The sequence below is a fragment of the Phoca vitulina genome, unplaced genomic scaffold (genome assembly GCF_004348235.1).
Source record: "Phoca vitulina isolate PV1807 unplaced genomic scaffold, GSC_HSeal_1.0 scaffold29, whole genome shotgun sequence".
Taxonomy (NCBI): domain Eukaryota; kingdom Metazoa; phylum Chordata; class Mammalia; order Carnivora; family Phocidae; genus Phoca; species Phoca vitulina.
In genome coordinates, this window is record NW_022589732.1 from 11,025,902 (window position 1) to 11,044,912 (window position 19,011).

Genomic DNA, 19,011 nt, shown 5'->3' on the forward strand with positions numbered 1-19,011 from the left:
TCTCTGTAAGGCCGTGCAGCTGTGTGAGTCTGTGGGTCTGACTCCCCGCCCGGCGTGCGTGTGTGACTGGGTGTGCATGTCTGGCTGCCTGCCCCGGCTGAATCAGAGGGACTTTTGGGTTAGTCATTGCTGCAGATGACCCAAACCTCAATGGTGGGAGATAACTGGGGGCTGGTTGTATCGATTCAAGGATAAAGTCTCTGCTTTGCCTCCTTAGGACTAGAGGAGGCCTTCTCCAAAACAGGGAGGGGATTTCTGAGCTGGGATGGTCTCCCGGTCACCCCCAGGCCCCAGCTCCTTCCTTTGCTTTGCTTTGTCCCCAGATACAGAGCCCAAAGCCTGCTGCAGTCCTACTAGGAAGCTGCAGATGTGGGCACCAGTAGTAAGGGGTCATTCCTGGGACAGGGAGGGCGAAGATGTGGGCCCTCCGGTGAGAGCCCCAGTGAGCTGGGACCAGAAACATGTCACTCTCAGACCCTAGTATCTTTGTGTGCCCATCCCTGTGCCACGGGCCTCACTGTGCCCGGAAGCACACACACGGTGTGGCTTCCCTGGCTGCCACCCCATCAGGCAAGGAGACCGAGGAAGTGGAGACAAGTGCGAGTCAGGCTCAGAGTCAGCACGGCTCCGGAAGGCCACCGGGAGGCCTTTCTAGCAGTGCCCCGCCGCTCGGACTCTGACCCCTGGGTTCCCGGGCCAGGGAGAGGCTGCAGGGGGTCTTCACCACAAGCAGCTGGGGCAGGGCTTGAGGCCAAAGCCGGGCTGGGCCCCGGGCAGGGCGCGCCGGCCGGTAGCCGCACTGACAGCCCGTGAGCGGCGTGTGCTCTGGGGACGCAGGGGCCCTGGTGTTCCAGCCCGCCTGGTCCTGATACAATAATAGAAGGTCAGCTGTGTTGATTTGAAATGATGGACTCACAGGATTGTTATGTTACCCGAAAGAAAGACAGCATCCCCCGGCACAAAAGACAACACAACAGCAGACACGTAATTGGCAGTGTGTCATTATCCGTCCTTAGTGAATGTGTGGGGGGTGGGGGGGGGGGGGGGGGAGAACGGGGAGGAAGAGAGCGAGAGAGCAGGGATAGAAGTCTCCAGAAGCACCTTGGCCACAGAGTGCAGCAAAGCTATGACCGGCCATGGCAGGGTAGGGAATAAGTCAGGCAGGGGTGAGAACAGGTTTGGGTGCTCAGCTGTTGGACAGAACAAGGCAGCGGGCACCCCCCTGTTGATCTGGAAGTGGGTAGGAAAGCAAGGGCGCAACTAGGGAGAGGGGCCTGTTGGTTTTCCCAGGGCTCCGTGGGAACGGTGGGGGTGGCAGGCCTCCAGGCTCACAGGATAACGGGAGATCCAGGCTGGTCCTTGCCTCTGCTCCAGCCTGCAGCATCCCAGGGAGGGAGGGAGAGGAGGGGTGGGGAGTGGGGGGACGGAGTACCCTGGGACAGAGAGCAGGGCACCTGGTGTCTGTGGGCTCCAGCACTCACGCCCCGGTCGCCCTGTCTCTGCCACCTCGGTCCCCTCCCACGCCAGGAGCACCTAAGCAGCACTCTTTCGGCTCTGCGCTCCAACCAGATCATTACCCTCAAGGTTTGTGGATTCTGGAAGGTCTCTGGGCCCCTCTCTGCTGAGAGACTCCCTGGACGCAGAGCCCAACATTGCACGTCCCCGGGCCCCACAGTGGGAGGTGGCGGGGCTCTCGGGGCAGCCAAGGCCCCTAAAGGCAGCAGGGACCTGGAGGGCCACAGTTGGGCTCCCAGTTCTCAGCCCGGGTGGCCCCCGGTTCTTAACACTCATCCCAGGGGCCACGTGTGAGTTAAAACGCTTTCAAAAGCAAGAGGTCAATTATACACCATCTCTGTTGTCACATGGGCTCTAACCACTTCCTAAAGCCGCAGGGCACTCAGCTTCCATTGGTAGAGAGACTGGAAGCAAGGAGAATTTCCAAAAATGAAAATCACATTAGATAATGTGATTGAACGTTGCCTCCCCCCCAAAAGTGGTTGAACATGCTGGAGACATCCTGGCCCAGCCTTTATTTTCCAAACCCACCAGCCCCAGTGGGAGACCTCAGCAGCACTTAGCTTGCGCTCACGCTGGCCACACCCTCGGCCGGCTCAGCCCCCGGGAGCCCGACTTGGCACTGTCCTTGACCATCCTCCTCAGATCCGCTGACGCTAGCCTTTCTCGTTCAACCAAAAAAAGAACCCAGTGGTTGCCACACACCAGCCTGGCTTTGAGTACCAATTTAGCTGGTCCTGTGGCTCCCGACCAGAGCCTCTGCATCTGCTGTCCTCAGCCCAGCAGCCCCCGTCCTCAGCCAGGGACAGGCAGGGCCGGCAGTGCAATGGTGGGCTGTGCGTCAGGAGGCCACTCTCCCAGTCAGGGCGTGCTGCTGGCCGACACCCCCAGGGCCACACTCCACCTTCGGGGATGGTGTGCCATCCAAGGGCAAGCTCGGCGCTGCGCCCCCTCAAGCCGCGAGAGGGCGCCATCCACACCTTCCCTCCCTGTGCCTCATGCCTGCTAATCACTCTTCTCTCTTCCTCTCCTCCCCTCCCACTTGGCCACCCTGCCTTCCTGGCGACATTCGGCATCCTTCTGAACATCTGCGATCTTTGGCCTTTGCCCTCTGGCCTTCCAACTCATCTCTCTCCTCAGCTGCTGCCTCTCCTCAATTCAGTGCGACTGGCTCCGCCCCCAGTCATAAAAAGACGGACCTTCCAGGTAGACACCTCCCCTTTGTCCAGACCACGTGTGGCGTCCCCAGGGGCTTGGCAGGTCTCCGGGCCCCGACGGGCCAGCTGGGACAGTAGACAAAGGCAGAGCCCCACTCTACTTCAGTTCAAGTCAATTAGACAGAACGGGACCCGTGAATGTCACAGATGCGGACATACACAACCCCCGAGCCCAGGAGATCCACCAACACCACACACCCCTGCTCCTCAAAACAGTGACAGCCACCACTGGGTGGTGGGTGCCAGCCACTGGGCTGCGCCTTTGACAGGTCTGATTTCATTTCATTCTCTCAACCGTTTTATGACTCAGGCACGATCATGCTTATTTCACAGATGAGGAGTCAAGGTTCAGAGACATGAAGGCAGTTGCCTGAGGTCACACACCCAGTAGATTGCAGGGCACCCAGCTTCTCGGACGCTTATGAGCTGTGGGATTGGGGGCAAATTGCTTAACCTCTCTGTGCCTCCGCTTTTTCATTTGTAAAATGAGGGTATTGACCATTCCTACTGCATAGGGTTATTGTGTGTGCAGAGCGCTTCGGATAGCTCCTGGCGTGGTTCCAGTGCTATTCTTAAATTGAGGCCCAGAGGAGTGAATTTGTGCCCAAGATCCCACAAACAGCGAGAGGCAGAATGGGAAGCCGGCAACCAGGTCTTCAGACCCCACATTCGTGGCTCCCTCGGTTGGACCTACACCCTTTATATTTAGAAAAGGATTGCTTAGCACCTGATCACTTGTCGCCTGAGTTTGAGGAGTGAGGGAATTTGCAGAGGGAATGTAGCCCACACCCAACAAGTGTAATCATTGTGAGCAACTGCTTCCTTCTTCCTGCCTTACGCACCCAAGGAGGCTGGGATAGAACCAGGTTACAAACAACAGAAAACAAGAGACCGCAGAGCCAGGGATCCAGGCATAGGCATTGCAGCTGGATTCTAGGCCAGGCGGCCCACGGCTGCCACTTACACCCCCAGCCCCCTTACGCTGTGCAGGGGTTACCCCCACGGTCGCGGGGATGCTGGAAAGGGCAGGGCTCTGAGATGTTCTCTGAAAGCCGGACAGCAGGGTCCAGAGCCACCATCTGGCCATACTCAGGAGTCAGGAGCCCAGAGGCCAGCAGTTCAGGCTCCTGATTGAATGAGGCTGAAAAATCCCTCCAATTAACAGCTAAAAATACAGAAGGACACATGATGCGTGCGCTACCCGAGCCTGCGTATCCCATTACAGCAGCCAGATCCTCGAGAGCCTCCATGTGCTCCCAACACCGACTCCAAGCACGGCTCTTCAGGGGGCCCCCTGGCAGCTCAGAGAAGCACCAGCCCCCGCCCCCGTCACCTGCCCCTACCTGTGTCAGACCCCATTCCAGAAGAGCTGTCCTTGCTTCTCAGACTGGCCGTTCGCCTCAGCCCCCAGGAGCCACCTCCTGGCCTTAGTTGCATTAGCCACCTCCTGGGCTCCAGGCGCTGCGGTAAGAATGCCACATGGATTATCTGGTGTATTGTCACACTGGCCACCCGGGGGTGCAGGGGCCGTCATCGTCATGCCCACCTTACGGATGAAGAAATTGAGAGGGTGCCCAGGATTCCATCCAGGCCCCTGCACGTTACTCTCTCCCTTTTCAAGAGCAAGGCGTGGGCGAGCCAGAACTTTCTGTGCTGCCCTGACCTGTTTTCCAAAGCAGAGAGGGAAGCGCAGGGGCCCCTATTCTGCTGCAGAGTCTGCCTGGAGATTAGGGTTTTTCTGCTGCTGGCCATCATGGGACATAAAAAGGCATGCCCATTTCCTATCAATAAACCAATATTGTTTTACAGGCTCTGTAAGACGCTTAAACATTGAGTCTGACATTTGCTGAAAGAGGAAGCTATATGAAATATGATGTACTTAGCAGATGGTGTTGGAGGTCATTTCCAAAGTGCAGAAAGTTGGACAGTGAGCAGTTTTTTTTTTTTTTTTTTCCTGGGGGCTTATTTGGAACAAATAAGAACAGTCTGGAGTTCCAGGTTTGGGTCCTGGCTCCCCACGGAATTCTCCACGTGACCTCGGTCAGGGAGCTCAACTTCTCTGAGCCTGTTTTCTCTTCTGTGGAATGGGACTCGTGACCCATTTCTGCCCCCGCCTCTTCCTCTGTGCCCTTGAGTGGCTTCTCAGAGGGTACAGCAGGATGAAGCCCGGGCCCCAGCATGACCATGCTGGGTGCCATCTGCGCTAGGATGTCCCAGCCCAGCGAGGTTCTGGCAGGTGCTGCTGGAATCCCACAGTTCCCACTCTGAGATTGCTCTCCCCTTGTTTCTACTCATCTTTTCCTCCCGTGGGGTTGCAGCAGGAATCCTCAGCTCCCTGTTCCTGTCACAGAGGGCTGCTGAGAGCGCCCCGGGAAGGCTGGCCGGCCTGAAGCTCCAGCCGGCCGTGTCCCCCTGCATCCCAGCCTGGAGCTCACACGCCTGCCAGGCTGTTCTGCTTTAGTCAGTCTGCAGGGATCGGCCCCTTCTCACAGGAGCTGAGCCCAGACGGTCCCTGGAGAGCTCACTTAGAAAATAACATGACTGCTTCGGTCTAGATCTAGGAGGACTGTGGTTGGCCCCCGGCCCCATGATGTGGGTCACATGGACCGGGCTCTCTCCTCCTTCTGAGGAAACACAATGCCACCCCTAGCTCCCTGGGCCCTCGGCCCATCCTGGACACAGGCACAGTGGGTGACGAGGGCTGGGCTCAGAGCAGCTGACTGAGGAGTGGGGGCAGGGCAGAAGAATACTAATCGAGACCCATGTAGGCATACGGCACTTGACAGTGTCAAAATCAGCCAAGCTCAGGGTTGCAGACTCAACTGTGCTCTGAAGCCAGGCACAGATGACGGAAGTGACAGAAGCAGGCCGCACGCAGAAAGGATGGGGGAGCGGGGGCTGAGGCACCTGGGGAACCCAGGCCAGACCCGAAGGGTGTGACTGCCCGAGGGAATGTGGGCCCCGAGCTCCAGGGCTCCCTGTGTGACATCAGAAGCCCCCAGTCCAAATGTTTTACACAAGATCTCGTGCCCAGTGGTTTAGTGAACCACACCAACTTCTGTGGCCTCTGACCTAAGGACCCCCTATGACACTCAGGGCCAGAGAATCAGACAGCAGAAACAAGGGACCGCTGCTGTCGTTGAATGCCTGGGAGGCCCAGCGTAGACAGAGGATGTGACCGCCACACGGAGGGAGGGGCCGAGGCAGGCTGGGCTGAGGACCCCCTGGGCCAGACCCCCAGCATCTGAGCGGGCCGGGAGCGTGCCGGCGGTCGGGCAGGGTCATCTCGCTCACTCCTCTGCCTCTGCCCCAGCAGGGCTCTTGCTCTGGGACCAGCTGCTTGTGCAGCAGGTCCTCTCTGGACAAACCCCCAACTCTTGGGGGCCTAGTGTCTTGGCCATCTCCTTGCTGCCACTGGTCCCTGCATGCGGTCACCACCACAGCATCATCACCACCACGCCACACCACCTGCCCACCAGAGCCCACCACGGGGCCTTCACCGGGTGCATGGTACTGGGGCGGGAGCTGCTGCCCAGCCCCAGGGCTCTCCTCTAACTCTTGTTTCCACCAACATCAGGGTGAACAGGGCCAGGCTGGCATCCAAGGCCCGCCGGGGCCACCAGGCCCCCCCTGGACCGAGTGGACCTCTGGGGCCCCCGGGACTGCCAGGGCCCATGGGGCCACCCGTAAGTATCTTCCTTCTCTCTCTACCACCTCCTCTTCCAAGATTTGTCCCAAGAATTCTCTGGAAGCATCCAAACCTTACATCACTGATGAGAACCTGGGTCCCCACCCAACGGTGGAAACACCTTAGCAAGGCCACTGGACATGGGTGGCTCTTGCAAGAAGCTGCCCATCCCTGCCACACTCACCTGTTGTACTCTGGTTCTGAAAACCCAGCTCTGGGGCCAGGCCTCAACGGCGGCCATCGACTTCCAGGGAGGAAATCGCTAAGAGGCTGCCCCTTTTGTGGCTTTAGATTCCCAGGGGTGGAATTGCTGGGTCGTGCTGTGGGCCCAGGAGCCAACAGGTGCCCCCTCCAGGCAAGACAACGCTCAGGCAGGAGTAGGTCAAGCCCAGGGTCCACCAAGCACCCCCTCTCCAAGCCCTGGCCAAGAGCCCGCTCTCTCGACATATTTAGTGCAACTGAGCAGCCGGGCAGGCATCTGAAATGGGTTCTTTCAATCTTAGAGCCAAGACGAATGTCCTATGTTACTGAAGGGACAGGGTGAAGGACAAAGTCTGTCTAATAATGTTTCTTTCACATGATTGAAAAAGAACTGTTTTTGTTTCTTATGACAAAAGCATCATGCATGCATTGTGAAAAATTTGGAACACGGACAAAGAAAACATTTTAAATTATCTATTTTGCCATATCCAGAGTTCACCATCATTAACATTTTGCAGGGTCCTGCTATTTTTCTCCTTAGACTTGTCTGCTCGTAAACATTTTCCAGGTTGGTCACGTTCTGAGTAACGTCACAGTTTGTGTCCCATTATGTTTTTCACTTAACACCATAAAGCACACCCTTGCTTTAGGCCGGAGTCTCCCGTGAAATGAATTTTAGGGCTGCTGGGCCTATTTACGAGTAGTTAAAGAGTTCCCTCCTGTGATAGAGATCCCTGAACATAAATGTGTGTGTGCATTTCTGATGCTTTCGCTGCAATAGCTTCCCAGCGATAGAATGGCTGGGTTGGCGGTGTCCCTGCCACTCATCAAGTACGGCCGCCTTCCGTGTCACTCGGCCTCACCTCTGGGCCTCGCAGCTGCTCTAGCTGCCGCTGCTGAGGCTCGGTGTAGGGCCCCTCTAGGCCAGCAGCAGCTCTGGCCACCCAGGGCACCCAGCGTGGCAGCTCAGCTCGGTGTGAAAACCTCACTTGCCTGCCCTCCTGCCCAGCTCAACCTCCACAATGAATTTTAAATATTTCTATGTTTTGGGACCCCGGGGAGAAAGACTAGTCTCACTGCCATGGGTTTGTAGATGGGAAAATGGAAAACCTGAAAGGAAGTGAAATTTAGGAAACTAAACCAAACCAAGCTGAGAGAACCCCCCAAAAATACCCAAAATCCACTTTTTCGCTGACCCCAACCCCCCAAACACGTCGGGTTCCCACTCACTGAACCCAAGCCAGGTGGCTTTCTTTGTTAGGGTGTTTATAAAGAAAAAAACCAGGAAGCATGTTTTGAAATCCATGGAAACAGACCAGACTTGGGCATCTTGCTTTTCTCCAGCCTGTGTGTGCTGCCCAAACCTCCGCCCCAGACCGCAGTGGGGCCAGCCTGCCCTCGCCTCTCCCCTCGGGCTCCCGTAGGCCCGGGGCCCACGCCACCTCCCCACGGCCGAGGGCTGTGGTCACAGCACCCTGGGCCGAAGGAGACAGAAGACTCCCCTGAAGGCTGGCAGGGCCAAAGGCAAAACCAAGGCTCTGCTGGGCAGGGTCGGCGTCCCAGGGAGGGGTCCCAATTAGGAGGTGGGTGGGTGGGCAGGGACGCGGACCAAACCACACTTGTCATTTTAACAGGCTGCCGCTGACCTATTTTCCAGTGGGTGAGCACAGCAGAGATGCCCACGGCGCCCACACTGGCTCCAAAGGGAGCTGTGAGCCTGTTGTCCCCACACACATTCCACAGGTTTCAGATACCGTTCCAGGATCCTCTAGCTCTGTTCTCGAGCACACCCACAGCTCATGAGCACTCCTCTGCCCCAAGCCTTCGCAGCAAACACGCCGACCTGTGCTGTTTGCCAGCAGATTCCATCTCCACTCACCTTGCTCTTGCTTCCACAGGGCTTACCCGGGCCTCCTGGACCGAAGGTGAGGGCCCTTCCGGGCGGTGCACTGAATGGGTGGGAGAGCTCTCTGCGGGCTACTGAGTGAGCAGCTGAGAGTGACCTCCGTGAGAGATGGGTCACGCTTTGCTCACTTCAAAGTGTCACCCTCCTCCTGGTAACAGCTTGGGTCCCACAGAGATTGCACTTGCGTGCCCAGGCCCAGCCGGTACTCTGACCGGTATGGAGACTGTGGTCCCCCCTTCTGAGGAGCTGAGTCTGGTGGGAGACTCCAGGTTGATGCCCGGGGCACTGTCACAACATCCCAATCAAAGAGGGTTTCCTACAGAGTCAGAACTGGAAGGGACCTTCGGGATCATCTGGTCTCTTGGGAGACCTTGTCTGGAAGCCCACGTGTCAAACCAACTCTCCCTCTGAAGCGGGGGGCCCTGGGGCTCGGGGGACCAGGAGCTGCAAAGCACTGACCCTGCCCAAGCATTTTGCACGTGTGGAGGCTGAGAGCCCTGGGGGCAAGTGACTCGTCCCGGTTCGGCAGAGAGTCAGCAGCAAAATTCAGGTCTCCTGGGCCCCTGCCAGGTGGACCCTTTCCACCACGCCTCCGCCTCTGCAGGATGGGGACTTGTTGTGAAAAGAAGAGTCTCTGTTGGCTTCAGAGGAAGCAAGCTATTGTTCCAGGGAGGGCTGGAGGATTTACAGTCATTGAGAAGAGGAATGGCAATGTGAGGGCAAGAGAGCAAGCCAAAATGGGGCATTTGGGAAAATCTCACTAATTTTCTTCTTTTTGTTCCCCCAGGGAGACCCAGGAATCCAGGGCTACCACGGCCGGAAGGTAGGGAGGAGGGGGAGGGAAGGACCCTACGTCCCCAGTGGTAACCAAGTAGGGCCCCACCACCGCGCCAGCAGGGGCAGGACTTGGTCACGCACACGCATGTCTGCACACACGCTTGCCCAGCGTGAGCCTCACACCTGTGAGGTGGGCTGCACAGGAGTTTGTGTCTCCATCTGGGGGGAGGAGGCTCAGAGGGGCAGGGCCTCAGGCTATCAGTGGCCCAGCCCGACCCCAGACCCAGGTGGGTCTCCCACCGACAACCTGCATCCCTGTGTCTCTACCCAGGCAGGCCAGGTTCTCACTGGCCCCCGAGGGCCTGGTAAATGGGAGCAGATTACCAGGGTCCGCCCTGGGCAGAGCTCCATGCTGAGCATGGTGGGGGCTACAGGGGTGGGGGTCCCAGACCTTCTTTCTGACAACCTGCAGTCTGGAGAGACAGAAGGATTCCTGTACAAATAACCCTGGTGAAGGCAGATTGTGCTAAGCAATCATCACAGCATCGTGTGAATATGGATGGTGGGGGTTAGAGAGATTAATTCTGGATTGGGAGGAGTCTGTGAAGTCTTCTGGGAGAAGACAGCCTGGGAGCTCCATCCTGGTGACTGGGTGGGTGTATCTGGGTGGGTATAGCTGTGTAACAAACCATCCCAAACTTCCTGGCTTAAAAGGATGATTTCTCTCTCATTCTGGTTCTGTGGATGGGCCATCTGGGAGTTCTGCTCCTCTGGGCTCACTCATGCAGTTGTGTCAGATGATGGATAGAGAGGCCAAGCCGTCTCATCCACGTGTTGGGTGGCTGGTGCACGCCACGAGTGCGGCGGGGGGAGCCTCTCTTTTCCCTGCCATGGCCTCTCAGCCCCCGGTAGGCTACACAGCTGTTCTTACAGCATGGTAGGCCCAGGGCAGTGTTCAAACCTGCCAAGTCTGAGTGCATGAGAGCTTTTCCAAAGCATCCAAGGCCATCACATTTTTCTGACGTCCTATTGGTCAAAGCAAGTCACATGGCCAAGTCATGCGGCATCAGTGGGGCGAGGGGAAGGGACTCTGCCTCTGCTTCTCGTGGGAGGAATAGCAAAGCATTCATGGCCATTTTTACCCACCACTGTTGTCCCTCAACCAGCAAATCTGAAGGGACATGGCATTTTAGACAGGGAAACAATTTGAGCAAAGGCCCAGGGGTGGTCATTACAACAACGATAATAACATAAAAATAATCTTAGCCATAGTCACCACTTCCTGAATGCCCACCGTGTGCCCAGGCTGTCCTTCCATGTGACTGCCCTGCAAGGCTGGTTCTGTTCTCCCATCTAACAAAGGAGGAACCTGAGGCTTGCCCAGAGTTTCATGGCTTGCAAGTGGCAGAGCAGGAACTCAGTCTGGCCTGGGTCCTTCCGGTGGCACCACCCGCTGCAGGGAGCCCCGTGCAGTGCTCCAGACCTGGACCCGGGCTGCAGGAGAAGAAGGGAGGCAGGAAGGAAAGGGGGGACAAGAAGGGGGAGGGATTTGGGAAAGGGACAGATTGCTCCAGAGAAGCACATTCCTCACACTCTATAATCGGGCGGCTGCCATCACCGCATTGTTTTATGGGTGTTTGGAGGGGGGTGAAATGGCAGGACCTGAGAGACCTTTAATTTGTTCTGCATAAACTGAGAAGTTTGTATTGTGTCGGGAAGTGGAAATTATAGCCTCTGTGGTTGCTTCCAACCACGCACGCAGACTCGCAAGACTTACTGCCTCCTGGCGCAGTGCAGGCCCCCGGGGGCACAGCAATGCCAGTGGCAGGCATCTGCATTCGTGGGCCAACTGGAAACCCGGTGCATCCGGAAAGGAGGTTGGGGGTCTATTGTCCTGAGGATGGAGAGGCCTCAGCTTAAGGCTGTGGTGTCAGGTGACTCTCAGGAGGCTACAGGTGCCCGTCCCACGGTCCCAGCCCCACTGGGGCCGCGGGGGTCTTGAGCCAGTGACCACTATCCCCAGACAGAAGTTTGCTTCCCATCAGAGCTCTGAGATCAAGAGGCTAACACCCAGGGACAAGTGCCGCAATACTTCACATCTCTGATTCTGCCAAAGTTCACTTGGTCCCCATCCCACCTGGTCCTCGCCGTGACCCGTTAGAGCTCTTTATCCCCCTGGTACAGATGAGAAGTTCAGAGAAGTTACTGCTTTGCCCAGGGTTGTACAGCTGGTGAAGGATCATGCTGGAACTGGAAGCCGGGTCTCACGCGCCCAAGCGCCCAGGCCAGTGTTCTTGTCCAGGCAGCAGAGGGTCTCAGCCGAGGCTGAGCTAACTGTGCACGGTCCCTCCTCCCTGTGCCTTCTCTGGGATGTGGAGGCTTATCTCCCGAGCTTCTTTTTTCTCTCTCTTCCTCTCTCGGCTTGGAATGGGGCATGGGGGGTGGGGAGACAGCTGGCTGCTGGGAAGAGGACTTTGTCCCCACCCCACCACCCAAGGAGGAAGGAGCGAGTGCTGGTGGTGGGACCACCCAGCTGGGACAGAGGCGGTGGGACTGCCCCTGTGTTTGGGGTGTAAGGGGAACCCATGGGGTAACCGACAGACCCTCCTCATCTGCTTCAATTGCCCTGTCCCGGAGACTTGATACACATACAGGGAGGTCTTTCTTTCAGCAAGGGTGGAATTTAACTCTTAGCAAAGATGTTTCTTGGCCTGCAGAGTTTGCCAATGATTAGTTCCGTCCATCATCACCGCCGCCGCCCTCCCCCCCGCCACCCCCCACCCTGCTGGACCCCGCCTGGCATCCTCTCAAAGGCCAGCCAGGCTAGCAGGGCAGGCTTCCTCTCTAGCTCCTTCGGATCAAAGCCCAGTGTGGCCAGCAGGCCCTGCGCTGCCCCCAGCCCTGCTTGGGACCAGCCCTTCCGCCTAGACACCGCGAGCAGGTTTGCGCACCCATGTAGTACCAATTTGATCCGAATTTATGACCACCGATCTACTTTAAATATGTTATAAGATGCAAAGTGTGTTTAAAACATTACAACCTTGGCTCTCTTTCAAGGGGATTGCTGGGTATGGTCAGACTGTATGTGGATCACAAAACCCGGTGAGAGTTTATCTGTAAGCGTGTCGGAGCTGGTCCGGCTGACTCAGCAGCAGGGGGCGCATTGACGCGCGGGCAGTCTTGGGGGTAAGCCTTGGGGTTCTCGTGAAGGACCGTGACTGAAGCGCACAGCCCCTTCCTGCTGGGGGCTGTGCGTTTCCAGACCAGAGAAGGCAGGATGTGCCAGAGCAGCTTCTGAGAGTGGTTAGTCCTCCTGGAGGCTGTGGGGCCCCCAGGGGCAAAGGTCAGACGGGCCCTAAGGTCAGATGTCTAGGGCACTGGGGTGAGGGCGGGAGGGGCAGAAGCTCGCCCACCCAGCCCAGGTTGGCCCCCCACTGTATGGCCATGTGGTCCTCAATTCTACAAAAGGGCATGATCATTCCGATCTGCCAGTCAGAGCAGGGGGCCACGTGGGTGGACACATGTCTGCAGAATGACAGGAAACATTATCACGGCTGCCTCACTGGCTTTTTCAACGGGCCAGCTGCGGACGTGCCACGGTGCCCGCATCATATTACTGAAGCCTTAGAACAACCCTCAGAGGAAGGCTTTATTCTTAGCCCGAATTTACAGATGAGCAAACTGAGGCCCACAGAGGGGAGTCCCGGAAAGTCCACAGCCAGGAAGTAGTAAAAACAGTTCTGTCTTATCCCAAATCCTTGCCCTGAATGATTGTACCACCTGGGCCTTATGAGCCGGGAGAGGGGCCGGATGCTGCGTTTTCCCATTTCCCGTAGGCCCTCCTCCCCTAGAAGGAAAGAAGGTGGGAACTGGGCTGATCTCCTTCCTGAGGGAGAAAGCTGGGGCTGGATTCGGGCCTTTCTCTGAGCTTCCTAGGTTCTCTGCGAGCCGACCTTGGGGTCCTTGATGCGTTTCAGTCAAAGAACCCAGGAAGTGGAGTGTTTGTCCATGGGCACTGATCCCCCCAAATGATCCCCCAAGGACTTAGCATGGCCCCGGGACTTCCACTAAAGGCAGGAAAAGGCAACTTGTCTCAGGCCCCCACCACCGCTCTTCCTAAGACCCCCTGTCCCCCCTCTGGCTCTCGGAGGGCCTGAGGAACCCCAGGCCTCCCGCAGCACTCATGCACAGTGGAGCGCTCCATGCGGATGGACATGGTAGATGCAGGAGCCTTCTGGGGTGGGGACAGCACTTTCTTTCAAAGCCATGAAATCCTACGGGGGACATCCAGACCATTTAAAATAAAGCAGAGCAGGGATCTGAGACAAGGGCCTCAGATCTGAGGCCTAGTGGGGGCTGAGAGTCTCACCCCGCCAGCCTCCAGCCCCCAGCTTGTGCTCTCTGGGCCCTGTTTCTCCCACACTCCAAAGCCCACAGATTAATTAGAGCTGACTTTTCTTTTTGGAGCTAACTACAAAATCAACCGATCTCAAATCGAGATTACAAGCCAGCCGCCCTTCCAAAGCCCCAGCCTTCGATGGGGCGCCTGACCCCGGTAATTCCCCAGATTACTTCCTGCCGGTCCTAATTACCAGAGGAGCTGACATCTCCCCGGTTCCAGTCCTCTCCTGTCTGGTGCTGGCTAGGGCAGCGAAGAAGGAAATGAGCTGCCTTTTCCTGGAAGGGAGGCCGAGGAACACTCTGCCCTTAGGGCAGAAAGAGACATTAGCCTGCCTCACCCGGCTTTCCCAGCCCAGGAAAGGAACCTGGTCCAGCCTCAAGGCCTGAGCCACCTGCTGGCCTCCGCCCCCCACCCCCACCCCAGCCCTCCACAGCGGCTCTCAGACAGGCCTTCCTCCTCCCTGCAGAGAACAAAGAGTCTGTGTGTGGAGCTGCTTCACCCGGGGCCCTCCCCATGGCGCTGGGCTGCACAGGAGCTTCATCCCAGGGAGATCCATTCATCTCCCACACTCCTCTGGCCTGACCTCTGCTTGGTTGGGGAGCTGACCTTGAAGCCCCCCACCTCCCTCCAGACTATGTCTTCTTGCCAAATCCCTGCCCTGCTTATCCAACAAACAGTAAATCACCAATTAAGAGGCCACTCGCACAGGACAGGAGCATGGCCATTTTGTGCTCCAAGGAGCTGACTTTCCTCCTGTCTCGGTAATCGAGGGGTCCCTCCACCTGGAAGCCGGGACCAGAATAGAAAACCTACTGGTGCTGCAAGGCGCTCTGTGCCAGGCCCGGCTGGAGAGTTAGTGGCATCGTAAAAGGCAGGGCTGGGACCGACCTTCAAGGTCATTCGAGGCAGCCCCCTCTCTACCCACCTATGCTCACCCAGAGCTTTCTTAGCCACAGTGACTGGAATCTACCCCTTCCTGGCCAGCAATCAGGCGTTCTTGGGTTAACCAAGAGGTTAAAGAGCCAGGCTCCTCAGTGGTGGGATGTCCTGGCCTGGGGATCTCTGGCCTGGTTCCCCTACTGCCTCTGCCATCCATGCTCTGTGCCCCTGGGCAACGCACAGAGTGCCCACCTCCCCAGCTACAGAGTGGCCCAGGTGGGGTTGCTAGGAGCCCACTGGGGGAGCTCCTGGTGTCCTACTGGGAGGATAAGGGAAGGCAAAGATAAAGGGGATAAATTGGGGACCTTGGACTTGGACAGACTATGAGAATTCCCTCTGTACTTAAGATGAAGACACTCGAGTTAGTGAAACTAAATTCAGCACAATTCCAAACCTAAACCTTTTAAACAGGAACACTTTTAAGAAGAGAAATGGGCAAAAGGACCCTCATAAAGACACACTGAGGGGAAAAATTGTGTAAACAGAAGTCATGGTCCCCCTTTTAGCAATAGCCGCCAGAAACCCCCTTCTCACTCCCTGCAGACAGGTGCCCTTGTCCACAGCCACCCCGAAGTCCTTGACAATGACTCAGCCCTGTCTCACCTCACAGATCCCAGAATCAGTGCTTCCTGGTGTCAGACTGGGCCGGTCCCCAGGGCAGAGGTCAGGCTGGGGTAAGCCCCGCCTGATGAGAGTGGAATGAGCCTGCAGGGTGGGGTCAGCCGGGGGCACCCCTGCTTCCTGCCCGACAGAAGGGTGAGGGTGAGGGAGGCCTGAAATGGGATCAAGAGAGCCTGGGTCATCTGTAGAATTAAGAGACTTGACCCAGAGGGGAGGGAAGGGGCGAAGGTCAGCCACGCTAACGAGGAGGGCTGCCTCCTTTGGAGGCTCCAAGGGGCCCGGAATTCCCTGGAGAGGGTGGTTTTGTCTTTACATACAAGGCAGCACGGGCTGAGGACTACCCCAATTAGCGGGAAAACCTCACTCCCGGGGTTCGCTCTGCACTGCTCCTGCTGAGATTGGAGACAGAAGCCCAGAGATGGGGCTCGAGCAGACCCCCACCCCACCCCCCTTGCTGAAGCTTCTGCAGCTGTCCTTCCAGGTAGGAGGGAGGGAAAGCAGAGACCCCCTGAGACCCGTCCTAGACCAGCATTTGCCCCACAGCTAAACTCCCACCTCCACAGCCTTGCTCTGCAGCTGCCGACAGACCCAGTGTCCCCTCCCCAGCTCTGACCTCTCTCCTGGCTAAAGGCCTCAGGCAGGCAGGGCTGGCGGTGGCTGGAGAAAGGGCCAGAGCAGTAGTAGGCCAGTGGACTCCAGTCTGACTCACTTTGCAGAGGAGGAGCCTGGACCCAGAGAGGGAAAGAGGCTTACCTAGGGTAACACAGCCTTTCCTGACTCCCAGCCAGTTGCCCCAGATGGAGACGAGAAGAGGCGGGCAGGGCCACTGAGGGAAGGCGAGGGAAAGACAGGAGAAGAGGAAGGGCCAAGCTGATTTCCCACCTGGACCCCCACCCCTGGGGACTCTGTCTTCGGGGTGTCTTCGGGGCTAAGTCAGCCTGGTTGGACCAGTTGGAACGTTAGCAGGAGATCCTGGGTCCTCTGAAGGAGACAGTGATAGGGGCCCTCGGCTGGGACTCCTGAGGAGGGGGCTCTGACACCCTCGTGGCCACAGTCACCAGGCTTCTGACGAGGTCCTGTGGCGCCCTCTGCTGGCCACAGAGCAGACCTCTGCTGGCGGGCAGGGCCCTGCCCGGCTCCTTCCTCCACCCAGCGTGGGGTTAAAGACCCAGCCCCCCAGCCCCGGGAGCTGCCCTCCTGCGCTGACCCCCGCACCCTTCTGAGGCAGGGACCTGAGGGCCCTCCAGCTGAGAGGAGCTTTAGAATCAGCCCATCGATGCTTGGGGTTGGCTTAGAGAAATGGGTACCTGGACTTCGGCAAACAAAGACCTGTGTTCAAATCCCTACTCTGCATGACCTTGGCGATCACACCTGGCCCCTCAGAGCCCGTTTGTTCACCTGTGAACTGGGAATAAAATCCATTGCCACATCGGAGAGGAGTCTTGGAGATTGAATAGAGGAAAGATGGAAAGCCTTTAGCCTTGTACCAGGCGCATGGCAGACACAGTAAATGGCCTGTAAGAGGGATTTCCCAGAATTTGGGGCCTCGGGGCAATGACTCGTCTGCTGTGTTCACCTCCTGAGTACGGATCCACTAACCTTGCCTGTGGCTCAGGGCTCAGGGCTCAGGGTGAGGAAGGGCTCCTGTGTTTGGAGCTAAAGATTCTGGGCCTTTTGCAGAATTCGGAGACTTAGCCCAAGGAGGATGGAGGTGAACGATCCCAGGCAGACATTAATTCATGCATGCCGATTACAAATGCTGCGTGGTCCCCGCTGCACCCAGGAACCAGCATTGGGTATGGGCATAGCAAGAGGCTTCACAGAGGAGATGGTATTTGGCCAAGGCCCCTAACAATGAACAGGGTGTCTAGGGAACATCAGAGAGGCATAGAATCCGGGGCGCCTGGGTGGCTCAGTTGGTTAAGCATCTGACTCTTGATTTCAGCTCAGGTCAAGCTCTTAGAGTCACGAGATCAAGTCCCACATCAGGCTCCATGTCCAGAGCTGGGTGTGGAGCCTGGTTGAGATTCTCCCTCTCCTTCTCCCTCTCTCAAAAAAAAAAAGACATGGAATCCTGAAAATGGGTGGTGTTTTCAGGGAAACAGGCAGTAGGTATCGGGATGTCAGGTGATGAGGCTGGGAAGGAAGCCGAGGACGGAATGCCTGGCCCCGTTTCTGCGGGCAATGCCGGCCAGTGGCTACTTTGCAGTAAGGGAGTGTCACTGTCCAGCCTGTGTCCCGGGGAGCTTCCCCAGACGCCAGCGCCGAGGCCCAGTCAGGGAGCAGAGAGGGTGGAAGAAGTTCTAGCTTTGGCCAGCGGAAGGGTGGATAGGACTTCCCAGAAGACGGCAGAAGAGAAGGGATGAAGGCAGCGGAAAAGATGGAGGCCAGGTGGGACCAGTGTCCCCCTCTGCCCGGAAGCCTATGGGAACTGGGGCCTGGCCTGAAGGCCACAGCTCTTGGGACCCAAGTGGGGAGGCTGGGCCAGGACACAGTGTGTCCGGACCCCATGGTGCCATCCCCAGCGTGCAGCTGCCTTCAGACACAGGGAGCCACAGCCAAGCGCTGACTGTCCCCTGTCGCTGCTGGCATTCCGAGCCCGGGCTGGGGCTTCATTTGGGCTCAACTCACTGAGACCAGAGCTGCCCTCCTTCCCCTCCTGAGCACCACCCCCTTCTCTGACACAGTAGGTCAGTCTCGACTCATATACTCTTGACCTCCATTTGTCACTGGCTGTCATCTCCAACCCCATCTCCTTCCTGTCCTTCCTGAGCTCACAGCCCCACCCCAGAAGTTTGGCATTTTCACGGGGAGGGAAAAGAGGTTGAGGAGAAAGACGGGACACTGCTGAGATCATAGAGCAAACCCCACAGTGCCCCGAAGCCACAGTTCTCCTGGTGCCCACGGATGGGTTCCAGGTAACACCCTGCCTCCACCACCCCCCAAACCACAGGCTGGCCCTCAGCTGTGCAGGGCCAAGACCCCCGGGCCCTTGGGAAGGGTTAGACCCAAGGAAGCTGGGAGGAAGGGGAGCCCCAGATGAAGAGGAGAGGCAGGAGCCCATGTGGCTCAGCCAGCAGGTACCACGAGAGCGAAGCTTCTGGAGTGAGAACGGAGCATGAAGTGCTAGGTGGCGATGAGAGGGAGGAATGCGCGGGTGAATGGCCAAGTGCACCGAGCTCTGACCCAGCTGGGCCCCTGGCTGGTGGTAGGTCCTGCACAGCCCCTCCTGCAGCCCCTCGGGACTCGGACTCTGCTGGTGAGCCTCTCTCTCTTGGGGGGCCTTCTGTGAGTTCACGTAGCTAAGAGGAACGACGGCCTGCGGTGGCTGCCGGGTCCTCGGAGCTCATTGTGAGCTGGACAGGCGTCCCAAGCTTCCAGACCAGCCAGCAGGAGTATCTCGTGGACATCCCTGCAGGCCGTGCTCCAAGGGCCGAGGCCTCGGGCTAGCCTGGGCCTCTTCTCAGTGTTTCTTTTATTTCTTCCTTCAGGGAGAACGGGGCATGCCAGGGATGCCGGGCAAACATGGAGCAAAGGTACCTGCCCCTCCCCGATCTCCGGCAGCACCCCCCCCCCACCACCACCTGCAGCCCCTGCCTGAGCTCCGGCCCTCTCTCCCAAGTTCTGGGACACCTGGGAGGCCCAACTCCTTCTCCTTCCCATGTCCGCTGTGGAGACCTGAAGAGGGGGTACACATTTCCCTCCCAGCCCCCTCCCCCTGCGGTGTCAGCCTGCTCTTCCGGGC

The 19,011-nt window shown here is 57.7% G+C and overlaps 1 protein-coding gene across 1 annotated transcript in view; it reads left to right on the top strand.

Moving 5' to 3' along the window:
• The window catches only part of COL13A1 (collagen type XIII alpha 1 chain), a 144,498-nt gene that overhangs the window by 87,242 nt on the left and 38,245 nt on the right, over positions 1–19,011 (top strand). Inside the window, 6 exon segments of the mRNA XM_032423878.1 lie at positions 2,656–2,721; positions 6,310–6,357; positions 6,359–6,418; positions 8,520–8,546; positions 9,315–9,350; positions 18,758–18,802. Of these exon segments, the coding sequence (XP_032279769.1) occupies positions 2,656–2,721; positions 6,310–6,357; positions 6,359–6,418; positions 8,520–8,546; positions 9,315–9,350; positions 18,758–18,802 (282 nt within the window).